Source organism: Phyllobates terribilis, unplaced genomic scaffold (assembly GCF_046119375.1).
Source record: "Phyllobates terribilis strain yellow unplaced genomic scaffold, ASM4611937v1 Scaffold_4__5_contigs__length_816908805, whole genome shotgun sequence".
Taxonomy (NCBI): domain Eukaryota; kingdom Metazoa; phylum Chordata; class Amphibia; order Anura; family Dendrobatidae; genus Phyllobates; species Phyllobates terribilis.
This window is the reverse complement of record NW_027362764.1, coordinates 263571752-263586672: the sequence shown is the minus strand read 5'-3', so window position 1 is coordinate 263586672 and position 14921 is coordinate 263571752. Positions and strand designations below refer to the sequence as shown.

The 14921-nt window shown below is 45.9% G+C and overlaps 1 protein-coding gene across 6 annotated transcripts in view; it reads left to right on the top strand.

The window, feature by feature from the left end:
* Positions 1–7235: 7235 nt before the first annotated feature.
* Positions 7236–14921, top strand: part of HERPUD2 (HERPUD family member 2) — a 58206-nt gene continuing 50520 nt past the window's right edge. For all 6 annotated transcript variants that reach the window (XM_073678232.1, XM_073678231.1, XM_073678235.1 and 3 more), the window contains exons 1-2: positions 7236–7391; positions 12846–13198. In XM_073678232.1, the coding sequence (XP_073534333.1) occupies positions 13052–13198 (147 nt within the window). In that variant the 5' untranslated portion in view covers positions 7236–7391; positions 12846–13051. The remainder of the gene's footprint in view (positions 7392–12845; positions 13199–14921) is intronic.

Here is a 14921-nt window from a genome sequence, read left to right as displayed (position 1 = left end):
TGTGCAAACTTTAAATTTTTTTCACCACTTAAATAAAAAAGAACCTATACATGTTTGGTATCTACGAACTCGTAATGACCTGGAGAATCATAATGGCAGGTCAGTTTTAGCATTCAGTGAACGTGGTAAAAAAACAACAACAAATAACTGTGGAATTGCACTTGTTTTGCAATTTCACCACACTTTGAATTTTTTTCCCGTTTTCCAGTACACAATATTGTAAAACCAATGGTGTCGTTCAAAAGAACAACTCGTCCTGCAAAAAACAATCCCTCACATGGCTATATTGACAGAAAAATAAAAACGTTATGGCTCTGGGAAGAAGGGGAGCAAAAAATGAAAACGCAAAAAAGGTGAAAGGGTTAAAGAGTACCTGTCTTTTAATTTGCTTAATCAATAGGTCACCTGAAAATAAGTAACTTTATAACATATGTTATCATAGAAATCTGCTTCTTTCGCCTCCTGGACTGATCATTCACTCTTAATTCAGGTTGGAAATCTGAAAAATCTGTGTTCAATTAAGACAGGAGATCTCCTACTGAGATAGGTGATGGCAGTTGGTGCTTTTAAGTTCTATGGAGGGAGGAGCTAGAGGAAGACACAGACATTCTGCTGCAAGTACTCCTGAATCCACAGTTACAGTTCTACATAGAACTTCATGAGCACCAACTGTCATCACCTATGTCAGTAATGGCAAAATCTATAATCACTGAAGAGAGACTTTACCCGTGAATTGAGATTTTTGAGAAGGAATGATCAGTCCCAGGAGGAGAAAGAAGCAGATCTCAGATAAGATATATTATATAGTTCCTTATTTTACCAACCTATAGAAGTATGAATTATATTTATTAGCCCCATCTACAAATAAAAATAAATATTATAGAATGAACTAATAATCCCAGACTAGAAAACACAGTCAGAAGAGGCATGTGTCCTAAAAACAACAAAAAAAATATATAACTCCCCCCCCCCCCCCTTTGTACATCTGCAAGTAATCTCAGCTGTTTATCCCGCTGGTGTGCCTGTAGTATAGCAGTATACACTCTGCCACATTGCGCCCAGTCTGTCTCTGCTGTTTATCCCGCTGGTGTGCCTGTAGTATAGCAGTATACACTCTGCCACATTGCGCCCAGTCTGTCGCTGCTGTTTATCCCGCTGGTGTGCCTGTAGTATAGCAGTATACACTCTGCCACCTTGTGCCCAGTCTATCTCAGCTGTTTATCCCGCTGGTGTGCCTGTAGTAAAGCAGTATACAATCTGCCACCTTGTGCCCATTCTGTCTCAGCTGTTTATCCCGCTGGTGTGCCTGCAGTATAGCAGTATACACTCTGCCACCTTGTGCCCATCAATCTCAGCTGTTTATCCCGCTGGTGTGCCTGTAGTAAAGCAGTATACAATCTGCCACCTTGTGCCCATTCTGTCTCAGCTGTTTATCCCGCTGGTGTGCCTGTAGTATAGCAGTATACAATCTGCCACCTTGTGCCCATTCTGTCTCAGCTGTTTATCCCACTGGTGTGCCTGTAGTATAGCAGTATACACTCTGCCACCTTGTGTCCATCAATCTCAGCTGTTTATCCCGCTGGTGTGCATGTAGTATAGCAGTATACACTCTGCCACCTTGTGCCCAGTGTATCTCAGCTGTTTATCCTGCTGGTGTGCCTGTAGTATAGCAGTATACACTCTGCCACATTGCGCCCAGTTTGTCTCTGCTGTTTATCCCATTTGTGTGCATGTAGTATAGCAGTATACACTCTGCCACCTTGTGCCCAGTGTATCTCAGCTGTTTATCCCCTTGGTGTGCTTGTAGTATAGCAGTATACACTCTGCCACCTTGTGCTCTGTCTATCTCTGCTGTTTATCCCGTTGGTGTGCCTGTAGTATAGCAGTATACACTCTGCCACATTGCGCCCAGTCTGTCTCTGCTGTTTATCCCGCTGGTGTGCCTGTAGTATACACTGCCACCTTGTGCCCGTCTAGCTCAGCTGTTTATCCCGCTGGTGTGCCTGTAGTACAGCAGTATACAATCTGCCACCTTGTGCCCATTCTGTCTCAGCTGTTTATCCTGCTGGTGTGTCTGTAATATAGCAGTATACAATCTGCCACCTTGTGCCCATCAATCTCAGCTGTTTATCCCGCTGGTGTGCATGTAGTATAACAGTATACACTCTACCACCTTGTGCCCAGTGTATCTCTGCTGTTTATTCCCCTGGTGTGCCTGTAGTATAGCAGTATACACTCTGCCACCTTGTACCCATCCATCTCAGCTGTTTATCCCGCTGGTGTGCCTGTAGTATAGCAGTATACACTCTGCCACCTTGCGCCCAGTCTGTCTCAGCTGTTTATCCCATTGGTGTGCATGTAGTATAGCAGTATACACTCTGCCACCTTGTGCCCAGTGTATCTCAGCTGTTTATCCCCTTGGTGTGCTTGTAGTATAGCAGTATACACTCTGCCACCTTGTGCTCTGTCTATCTCTGCTGTTTATCCCGTTGGTGTGCCTGTAGTATAGCAGTATACACTCTGCCACCTTGTGCCCAGTCTATCTCAGCTGTTTATCCCGCTGGTGTGCCTGTAGTAAAGCAGTATACACTCTGCCACCTTGTGCCCAGTCTATCTCAGCTGTTTATCCCGCTGGTGTGCCTGTAGTAAAGCAGTATACACTCTGCCACCTTGTGCCCAGTCTATCTCAGCTGTTTATCCCGCTGGTGTGCCTGTAGTATAGCAGTATACACTCTGCCACCTTGTTCCAGGCCTGTAGTATAGCAGTATACACTCTGCCACCTTGTGCCCGTCTATCTCAGCTGTTTATCCCGCCGGTGTGCCTGTAGTATAGCAGTATACACTCTGCCACCTTGTACCCATCAATCTCAGCTGTTTATCCCGCTGGTGTGCCTGTAGTATAGCAGTATACACTCTGCCACCTTGTGCCATTCTGTCTCAGCTGTTTCTCCCGCTGGTGTGCATGTAATATAGCAGTATACACTCAGCCACCTTGTGCCCAGTGCATCTCAGCTGTTTATCCCGCTGGTGTGCCTGTAGTATAGCAGTATACACTCTGCCACCTTGTGCCCAGTCTGTCTCAGCTGTTTATCCCGCCGGTGTGCCAGTAGTATAGCAGTATACACTCTGCCACCTTGTGCTATTCTGTCTCAGCTGTTTATCCCGCTGGTGTGCATGTAGTATAGCAGTATACACTCAGCCACCTTGTGCCCAGTGTATCTCAGCTGTTTATCCCGCTGGTGTGCCTGTAGTATAGCAGTATACACTCAGCCACCTTGTGCCCAGTGTATCTCAGCTGTTTATCCCGCTGGTGTGCCTGTAGTATAGCAGTATACACTGCCACCTTGTGCCCAGTCTGTCTCAGCTGTTTATCCCGCTGGTGTGCCTGTAGTATACACTCTGCCACCTTGTGCCCAGTGTATCTCGGCTGTTTATCCCACTGGTGTGCCTGTAGTATAGCAGTATACACTCTGCCACCTTGTGCCCATCTATCTCAGCTGTTTATCCCCTTGGTGTGCCTGTAGTATAGCAGTATACACTCTGCCACCTTGTGCCCAGTCTGTCTCAGCTGTTTATCCCGCCGGTGTGCCTGTAGTATAGCAGTATACACTCTGCCACCTTGTGCCCAGTCTGTCTCAGCTGTTTATCCCGCTGGTGTGCATGTAGTATAGCAGTATACACTCTGCCACCTTGTGCCCAGTCTGTCTCAGCTGTTTATCCCGCCGGTGTGCCTGTAGTATAGCAGCATACACTCTGCCACCTTGTGCCATTCTGTCTCAGCTGTTTATCCCGCTGGTGTGCATGTAGTATAGCAGTAAACACTCAGCCACCTTGTGCCCAGTGTATCTCAGCTGTTTATCCCGCTGGTGTGCCTGTAGTATAGCAGTATACACTCTGCCACCTTGTGCCCAGTCTGTCTCAGCTGTTTATCCCGCTGGTGTGCATGTAGTATAGCAGTATACACTCTGCCACCTTGTGCCCAGTCTGTCTCAGCTGTTTATCCCGCTGGTGTGCCTGTAGTATAGCAGTATACACTCTGCCACCTTGTGCCCAGTGTATCTCAGCTGTTTATCCCGCTGGTGTGCCTGTAGTATAGCAGTATACACTCCGCCACCTTGTGCCCAGTCTGTCTCAGCTGTTTATCCCGCTGGTGTGCCTGTAGTATAGCAGTATACACTCAGCCACCTTGTGCCCAGTGTATCTCAGCTGTTTATCCCGCTGGTGTGCCTGTAGTATAGCAGTATACACTCTGCCACCTTGTGCCCAGTGTATCTCAGCTGTTTATCCTGCTGGTGTGCCTGTAGTATAGCAGTATACACTCTGCCACCTTGTACCCATCAATCTCAGCTGTTTATCCCGCTGGTGTGCCTGTAGTATAGCAGTATACACTCTGCCACCTTGTGCCCATCAATCTCAGCTGTTTATCCCCTTGGTGTGCCTGTAGTATAGCAGTATACACTCTGCCACATTGCTCCCAGTCTGTCTCTGCTGTTTATTCCCCTGGTGTGCCTGTAGTATAGCAGTATACACTCTGCCACCTTGTACCCATCAATCTCAGCTGTTTATCCCGCTGGTGTGCCTGTAGTATAGCAGTATACTCTGCCACCTTGTACCCATCAATCTCAGCTGTTTATCCCGTTGGTGTGCCTGTAGTATAGCAGTATACACTGCCACCTTGTGCCCAGTCTGTCTCAGCTGTTATTCCCGCTGGTAGGCCTATAGTATAGCAGTATACACTCTGCCACTTTGTGCCCGTCTATCTCAGCTGTTTATCCCGCTGGTGTGCCTGTAGTATAGCAGTATACACTCTGCCACCTTGTTCCAGGCCTGTAGTATAGTAGTATACACTCTGCCACCTTGTGCCCGTCTATCTCAGCTGTTTATCCCGCCGGTGTGCCTGTAATATAGCAGTATACACTCTGCCACCTTGTGCCCAGTCTGTCTCAGCTGTTTATCCCCCTGGTGTGCCTGTAGTATACACTCTGCCACCTTGTGCCCAGTCTGTCTCAGCTGTTTATCACGCAGGTGTGCCTGTAGTATAGCAGTATACACTCTGCCACCTTGTGCCCAGTGTATCTCAGCTGTTTATCCCGCTGGTGTGCCTGTAGTATAGCAGTATACACTCTGCCACATTGTGCCAGTCTGTCTCAGCTGTTTATCCCGCTGGTGTGCCTGTAGTATAGCAGTATACACTCTGCCACCTTGTGCCCAGTCTGTCTCAGCTGTTTATCCCGCTGGTGTGCCTGTAGTATAGCAGTATACACTCTGCCACCTTGTGCCATTCTGTCTCAGCTGTTTATCCCACTGGTGTGCATGTAGTATAGCAGTATACACTCAGCCACCTTGTGCCCAGTGTATCTCAGCTGTTTATCCCGCTGGTGTGCCTGTAGTATAGCAGTATACACTCAGCCACCTTGTGCCCAGTGTATCTCAGCTGTTTATCCCGCTGGTGTGCCTGTAGTATAGCAGTATACACTCTGCCACCTTGTGCCCATCAATCTCAGCTGTTTATCCCACTGGTGTGCCTGTAGTATAGCAGTATACACTCTGCCACATTGCTCCCAGTCTGTCTCTGCTGTTTATTCCCCTGGTGTGCCTGTAGTATAGCAGTATACACTCTGCCACCTTGTACCCATCAATCTCAGCTGTTTATCCCGCTGGTGTGCCTGTAGTATAGCAGTATACTCTGCCACCTTGTACCCATCAATCTCAGCTGTTTATCCCGTTGGTGTGCCTGTAGTATAGCAGTATACACTGCCACCTTGTGCCCAGTCTGTCTCAGCTGTTATTCCCGCTGGTAGGCCTATAGTATAGCAGTATACACTCTGCCACTTTGTGCCCGTCTATCTCAGCTGTTTATCCCGCTGGTGTGCCTGTAGTATAGCAGTATACACTCTGCCACCTTGTTCCAGGCCTGTAGTATAGTAGTATACACTCTGCCACCTTGTGCCCGTCTATCTCAGCTGTTTATCCCGCCGGTGTGCCTGTAGTATAGCAGTATACACTCTGCCACCTTGTGCCCAGTCTGTCTCAGCTGTTTATCCCCCTGGTGTGCCTGTAGTATACACTCTGCCACCTTGTGCCCAGTCTGTCTCAGCTGTTTATCACGCAGGTGTGCCTGTAGTATAGCAGTATACACTCTGCCACCTTGTGCCCAGTGTATCTCAGCTGTTTATCCCGCTGGTGTGCCTGTAGTATAGCAGTATACACTCTGCCACATTGTGCCAGTCTGTCTCAGCTGTTTATCCCGCTGGTGTGCCTGTAGTATAGCAGTATACACTCTGCCACCTTGTGCCCAGTCTGTCTCAGCTGTTTATCCCGCTGGTGTGCCTGTAGTATAGCAGTATACACTCTGCCACCTTGTGCCATTCTGTCTCAGCTGTTTATCCCACTGGTGTGCATGTAGTATAGCAGTATACACTCAGCCACCTTGTGCCCAGTGTATCTCAGCTGTTTATCCCGCTGGTGTGCCTGTAGTATAGCAGTATACACTGCCACCTTGTGCCCAGTCTGTCTCAGCTGTTATTCCCGCTGGTAGGCCTATAGTATAGCAGTATACACTCTGCCACCTTGTGCCCGTCTATCTCAGCTGTTTATCCCGCTGGTGTGCCTGTAGTATAGCAGTATATACTCTGCCACCTTGTGCCCAGTGTATCTCAGCTGTTTATCCCGCTGGTGTGCCTGTAGTATAGCAGTATACACTCTGCCACCTTGTGCCCAGTGTATCTCAGCTGTTTATCCCGCTGGTGTGCCTGTAGTATAGCAGTATACACTCTGCCACCTTGTGCCCAGTCTGTCTCTGCTGTTTATCCCGCTGGTGTGCATGTAGCATAGCAGTATACACTCTGCCACCTTGTGCCCAGTCTGTCTCAGCTGTTTATCCCGCCGGTGTGCCTGTAGTATAGCAGTATATACTCTGCCACCTTGTGCCCTGTGTATCTCAGCTGTTTATCCCGCTGGTGTGCATGTAGTATAGCAGTATACACTCTGCCACCTTGTGCCCAGTCTGTCTCAGCTGTTTATCCCGCCGGTGTGCCTGTAGTATAGCAGTATACACTCTGCCACCTTGTGCCCAGTCTACTCGTGCCCTCCCCTCCGTCCGCCTGTAACTGGAGATCAGAAAATGATGCGCCGCCGCCCTCCCGTGGTCGCTCCCTGTACAGCACTGCAGCGCTGCCTCTCACGCATGCCGCCATGCTGTTTACGGCTGACGGCAGGGGAGGCGGCCCGGCTTATAGGACGTCCTGCTCTGCTGGGTGGAGCTTGCGACGTCATTCCGTCAGACGCCCGGCACAGTCTCTCCCTGTTTGTGCAGCTGTGTCCGGGGAAGGGATACAAGGACCCAGAGGAGGTGTCTGGGGAGACGGCGTCAGGAGAGCAGGAGCTCCCAGGTAATGCGGCAGTGCAGCCCCCCAGACAGCTCACACCCAGCCCTGCTCCTGCCAGACGAGCTGCCTGATGCAGGTGTGGAGACTGGTCCCCCTAGGGGTGTAGTGGAGTCAGTGCCAGAACCTGGCTACTGAGCAGAGCCAGTGTATAGCCAGCAGTTAGCCATGGCCATGCTCTCACTAGCCTGGTGTGTGTAGGAGATATACATGTTCACTTTTGGCATTTTTGGTGCCGTATTACTTGCCATTATTTAGTGGTGTATTTCTTTAAAGGGGTTTTCCACATAAGTCTCTTCACCCACTAGGCACTGGCTAAAAATAATAAACATTGTACAAGCTGCTGAGCCCAGTGATTGTCTGCAGCGGTCACGAATACTGTGATGTCACCCCTGCAGCCTGTAAACAGTCTTTGTGAGCAGCGGCACATCTGTTACCGCAGCAGAACAAGGATCCATTTGCTGTAGCAGATGTGACCCCAGAGGGCTCGTCAGGACGGCGGCACCGGTGACCCCAGAGGGCTCGTCGTGGCTCCTATGATGTCCAGCGGTTTTCCTGTATAAAGAAAGTTCTGGTCTATATGTACTGGCTGCAGCGGTGACCTCACAACTACCGCACACATCACTGCTGCCGCCAATCACTGAGCTCATGGGCTCTGTCATTGTAGTCGAACAAGAATGTTTTAACATGGTCGATCAACAAGTGGTTAAAGCCGTCGTCCAGTACAAAACAACCCCTTATTAATGGACTCATGGTTCTACTGGAAAAAAAAAATCTACTTATGCCCTGGACCTCTGATCTCAGCCCTGTGTCCCCAAACTGTCTCCTAACAGTCACATGACTGCTGCAGCCAATCAGCATCCCTTTGACGGTTGCAGCCTACATAATTAAGTCCAAGTGGCAGAAACTCTGTGGGACACGTAAGGCTGGCGTATATACTGGTGTTAATAAAAGCCTCGCAGGATTAATGAGGAGGCGCCTGACCCTGAGTATATGTGGTGCTCTGCGTGCAGCATAAAAACCTCTACTCTGACCACAGTAGTGGACAACCTCTTTAAAGGGTATTCTCATCTCAGACAAGTCTGATGGATGCGGGTCCCTCCACTGTAACCTGGGCCCATCTGGAGAATGGACCCCCTCTGGCATGGAGCTGTCTGTACTAGATGCACATAGGCCGCCATTGTTCTCGGCAGCACAAGTCATGTTTACATAGGGTGATGCACCGCCGAGGACTATTCTTTTTCTCCTGTATAAAAGATTTCACCCAATGAGCAAACATCTTGCTTGTTCATCAGGTGATCGGCAGCCTATTTACGCGGCAAGATGATCATGACACGAGCATTTTTGACCACGCGCTCACGATTATCTTGCCCCTTTACTGAAAGTGTTGCTACTGGGAGAAAATAAACTTTATTCCTTCCAGCAGCCTCCAGCTTTTAGTCAGAGGCATGCTGGCAAGACTTCAGTCGCCGGCCGCTGTCTCTGCCGCGTATCAGTGCGGAGTGAGCTATGAAGATGCCAGGGCGTGCGTACAGCTGCTGCTTGCTGTGTAGTGGTGACTGAAGGCTGATGGTTCCCAGGAGGAGGAAAGATAACTTTCTCCCAGTAGCTGCTCTTTTCTTAAGGTGGCAGGACAGTTTTCTAATGTTACTAACCTGCAGATTACCTCCTATATATCTGCAGGTTAAGTGTTTGGGGACAGTACATGTTGCATTTAAGGTGCAGCTGACAGTTGATACCTGCTGCCTGTGGATTGAACATCATGTATCAGACACTGGTTGTATGAAATCAGCCAGGTATGTTGGACTCTGAACCATTTCGGCGTTTCAGAGCAATACATACTTTAAAGGTCCTCTGTCAGCATAAAAGGACTGTTCAAACGAAGTCCCGCCGCTCGGTGCTTCACGGTGGCCAATCATTTATATACACCTTCCCACCTGCTTGGTTTACCTCTATCTACACCCACCTGCTTCTTTGACAGCTTTGGCTTCACAGCGCCAGAGAAAGGTGGAGATAGATGGAAACCAAGCAGGTGGGAAGGGGTATTTAAATGATTGACCCCACCATGATGCACCGAGTGTCTGTACTTGTTTTGAACAGTCTGCGCTGACAAATTCCTTTTTAAATGACTTATAGGGAAATACCTGTCAGTCACTGGCAGCAGGAAAGGAGAAGCCGCCAGGGACCTGCCTGTCCAACTAGTCTACAGCGCGACTCGATCTGCGGCGCCTCATAAAGTATGTTTTTCTCTGATTCGCCGCAGCGTTTCAGTGAAACATACCTGGCTGATACATTCTGCCCACAGATCGGATAGCATATGTCAGCTGACAGGTAAGCTTTAATATCATGTAGGCATATGGACCAGTACTGTTATTACATTTGTGTAGCACCCACCCTAGTAACTGCAATAAACCTTCTATTGGCCTTGTGAAAGAAGCCCTTCCATGAAGCTTTTTGTTTATTATTCATTAAATGTGTTTGTCGATATAGTGTAGTGTGAGTGTATTAATATACTCACTTGCCGCCACCTTCATTGCAATCTAGTGCCGTTCTTCTCAATGGTGTTGCCAATCTTCAGACTACCGTATCACATCTATGCTCTGTAAGCCGGAAGTCTGCACCTTTTTTCTACCACACTTTTTCCTTCCACTGAACTTTTCATTAATATGCTTGGATACATCACTCTGTGAACCGCCAGCTTCTTTAGCAATGACCTTTTGTGGCTTACCTTCCTTGTGTGGTGTGTCAATGACTGCCTTCTGGACATCTGTCAAGTCAGCAGTCTTCCCCATGATTGTGGAGCCTAGTGAAACAGACTAAGGGACTTTTTTTTTTAAATGCGTAGGAAGCCTTTGCAGGTGTTTTTTGTTAATTATTGTAATTTACTGAGATAATGACTTTTGTGTTTTCATTGGCTGTAAGCCATAATCATCAACATTAACAGAAATAAACACTTGAAATAGATCACTCTGTTTGTAATGACTCTATATAATATGAGTTTTACTTTTTGTATTGAAGAACTGAAATAAATTAACTTTTTGATGATATTTTAATTTAGTGAGAAGCACTTGTATATTTGTTATCAGAAAAAATGCCATGTTTCATAGCAATAGGAGAATGCATTATTTAAACACCCAGATTTTTCAGTGAGGTTTTCTGGTCATAGTCTGGGTTTTTCATGCAGAAAAAATAGTATAAAAAAAACCTGAGTGTGAACATTACCTGTTTTAAATAATTCACTGCTTATGGTTTCTACTTTCAAAATATGAAATAGTTTAGGACATATTTAGGGCATGTTCCATTTAGACCTCTGTTGGTTGCAGTATCTCCCTTCAATCCCCATAACTATGTGAAAACATGTTTTATATGAGGTGTCTGACTAATATTTTTGTCTTCTAAGGCATGGAGCCAGCGCCCATGAGGATTCATCACAGGCCACCCTGAAAATCTGTGCCAGCTCAAGAAGCGGTGTCTGCCACATTGGGAAGTACCAGCACAGCTGCAGCCTGTAATTGTCTGCAGTAGTCAGGTGACTAGAAATGGACATCATCAGAGAATCAGCTGATAGGTGACTAGAAGAGTGGGCTATCAGCTGATTCTCTGACGTCCATTTCTAGTCACCTGACTGGTGCAGCCCATAACAGCCTGCGGTGATACTCTGACTTCTCGCCAGAGCTGAAGCAGACCTCCAGAGTGGCCTGTGCTGCGTTCAAAGGGGTACTGGAAGGTGAATAGGCCTTGATTGATTAAAAGTAATAAACGCAGGCACAAAATAAAATGATTTTACTCTCGGACAACCCCTTTAACTGTTGACAAAAGAAGTGAATTAAGGACGTGAAGAGAAGAAAATAATGAGAACCTTAATATGTAATAACTTGACAGCGCTCTAAAATCTTTCTCAGTCATATCAAAAGGGTTTTCCTTTTATGTAAAAAAATAAAAATAAAATAAAAAAACGCATTAAAATTTTAAAGGGTTTTTCACTATTTTGTGAATTTGACCTGTAGGTTGCCATAGAATATGACATCAATATCAGATTGGTGGGGGACCAACACCCAGGACATCCACACATCAGATGTAATTGTTTCTGGTAGCGACTTGAAATAAACATCGTATTCGATTGATTTTTTTTTTTTTTTTTTTGTGAATTTTGAAACCAATTCTGCTCCGAAATCAAATTCATGCTTTTGAAATGAGCTCCATGCTGAGGTCAATGTTAAAACACCTGCTGTTTTTGTCCTCTTGATTTAGCCTGGAAAATAAAAAAGCAAAATGTGAATATTTGAGACCTTTCTGGCTGACAAGAGATACGCCAAAACTGTATCAAAACCCACCCCCAAAAAATGTTGTGCTGATTCAAAGTTGTTGTTTTTTATTTTTTTCTTTCAGTTTGTATCCGCTTTTTCTTTTTAAGATCTTTGCCACTTTTCTTTTTTGTTCGTCAATATGGGCATGGTTAACCAAAGGTTTTCACCTGATTTATCATTTGCTTTTCAAAAAAAAAAAAAAAAAATTCTCCTCCTTGCTTGGTGTATTTTTTTATAAGTTAGTGTTCAACTGTGCACAAAAGAATAACGTTCAACATTTTAAAGGATTGTGCGACTTTTAACTCTAGAAAGATGTTAAACAAGTGAAGACTAGAAAAGGCATCTTTGATTTTTGACAACATGTGCCATCTTGCTAAATTTGGCAAAAAAAAAAAAAAAATTACCAAGTGCAAAACCAAAAAAAGATTCTTTGAAGTCTCTGCAAACGGTGAATTACATTTAGCAGAGCAAATGGGTGTGAACGTACCCTTAAAGGACGCACAAAGCCTCTCTGCCACATGTATAGACAGTAGGACTGTAAGGCTACCTCCGACATGTACAAAACTTCTGTTGCTGCATTTCCAATTGTATTCATGTTTGTCTTGGCCTGTTTTGCTGCAGATTTCACCTAATGCATTGCAAACTATCAAATGTGTCCAGCATCGCTCCGGTCCTCTGAGTCACATGACTATTCCGACTTGCCACCTCACATTGGACTCTGTGGGGGCCGGAAGAATTTAACATATGATACTGAATTTCTGCAACACTAAGTTTACAAAAGTATGAATGAGTGGCTGACAGACTATAGCAGTGTGTTGTGATTGGTCTCTATTATTGCAGTGAAGCCATTGAGATGGCCACTCTAATAGCATAAATAGTGTATAAAGCCTCATCGTGGCACGTTGCCCATATAATGGCACTATAAGTTGCCAATAACAGTGATAGAGTGCCCAAATCATACCAGGACCAGGGCAGTCTGAAAAGGAGGACATCTGCAATTGGTTCTATAAAATTGGAAGGATAGGGTGCATGAATTTCTCCTTTTACCGTTTTAACAATATCCTATAGTATTAAGTGTGTTTATCAATTATCATATTCATTTTATTGAATTACACTTCACAATAAATCATTGAATGTCTTTTTTTCTTTGTAGGTCTCCATGGAGTAAGCGCTGTTAAAGATCTCTTAATGGGCAGTCATATTGGTGGTGTGCTCTACGTTTCGTCATTGCTGCCACTTGTGAAGTCTGAGAAGCTACAGTGATGTGACAGAACACGGGGGGGATTTTATAATGTCGTTAGCTTTTTGAAAAACTGGGGTTTTTGTAAAAGGACTGGCCTGGAAAGTTTATCAATTGCCATGGAACAAGCTGTGATGGATAACCCTGTGACTTTGGTGATTAAGGCTCCCAATCAGAAATATGATGACCAAACCATTAACTGCTTCCTAGAATGGACAGTGGAGAAACTAAAAAGTCATCTCTCTAAGGTTTACCCCAGCAAACCGGTAAGTATTGTAGACTTCTTAACACAGCACCTTGCAAATGCTTGGACCCCTCCTAACTCTGCCGGTCATCAGTGATTAGTAGCCTTTTAAAGGGGCTGTATGAACAGAGGATCTTTTAAATGTACGGTAAGTCATTGTAGTAATGTGTCGGCAAAGCTTTTGAGATGTCAGATTCCTGCTAAGAGTTGTTCAGGCAGCGCACACTCATTAGATTGGCCATGCTTATTAGTTTCCAGTGTCCAATCCACGTGAAAAGTACACAAGCAGAATAGTTTATTTTTCCAAATTGCAGGTAAAATTTTCAGGGTGAATCTTTCCTCTAAAACTGGCAGTTTATGCATCAGTTTTTATACAAAAGGTTGCAACAGTAAAGTGTGCTAAATTAAAGGGGATCTCAGAAGTACTGTAATCCAAGATTGCTGCTTCACCTATTACAGGCTGCAACTCGTCCTAGGCTCACACTAAGACGTTTGCAATCTGAAGAAACGCTTGAGACCCATGTCTTGACTGTCTGGCTAAGGAGGATCTACTGTATGTTACTAAGAGAACCAAATTTTAAAGCTTCTGTTAAAGGGAATCTGTCACCCCCATCGGACGCTTTTAACATATTGCTATGGGCATACAGGTGATAGAATTGTTAAAATATTCCTACCTGTATGCCTCATAGCTGCAGTCTTGTTGAGAAATTCTTTTAATCCTGTATGTTAATGAGGTCCTCCAGGCTCCGGGGCGTGTGGTGCCTGCACCCTGCAATAGCGTGATTATGCGTCCCTTTTCTGCCCTTCTATGAGCATTGGCTTCATTGTTCTTCTGCGCAGGCACCATCGAGTCACTGCAGAAAAGGGAGACATAATTGCGCTATTGCAGGTGCGGGATTTCGACGTCACATGGCACTGTGACACTGATGGGAGGGGGGGTACGCATATGAACTTATGCTGAAGGGGTGCACGTGTGTGGGGTTCATGCACGTGTCATCGGTGCCAAGTGTGGGCAGTTATTCAATTTGGCAGTTAGTCATTGTAGGAGTCAGGTAACCGCACTTTATACCCTCTTTAACTATGCACTGAAAGATAGTACACATTCACACTAAGCAATGTTTCTATATGTTTTCACTCTCTCCCCTATAGTCCTCCACTTTCTACTAACCCACCTAATACCTACACCTTGTAATGAACTGTTCATCTCTCCCTCCATCCTACCCCTTCATCTCATCTCCTCCTCAGAATTGTTCTTTAATATTCAATCTTCTGTCTCAAAACACAGACAACCACCTCATGCTCTCTCCTGCTCCCACCTACTAACACTTTCTCTTATCCTCCTCACTGCTGGTGATATCTCTCCAAATCCTTGCCCTCCTCACCACATCCCCACAGTCACTTCTACCTCCTACCCATGACCTACCACAAATTTCTGTAACCTCTCTAACCTTCTACCCATCCACCCAGCCCCCGCTTCCCCAGTCCCACTAACAGGAGCTCTCTGACACGCTTGCTGTGTCTGTAACAAACTTTCCTACATCCATGATCTTTTCATTACTAACAAACTCTCCTTCCTCGGCATCACAGAAACCTGGCTCACCTCCTCTGACACAGCTTCTCCAGCTGCACTTTTCTATGGTGGATTCCATCTTTCTCACACACCCCGCTCCAGCGGCAAGCATGACAGAGGAGTTGGTATCCCCCTGTCAGATAACTGCTCCTTCTCCCCAATTCCACTGCCGCCC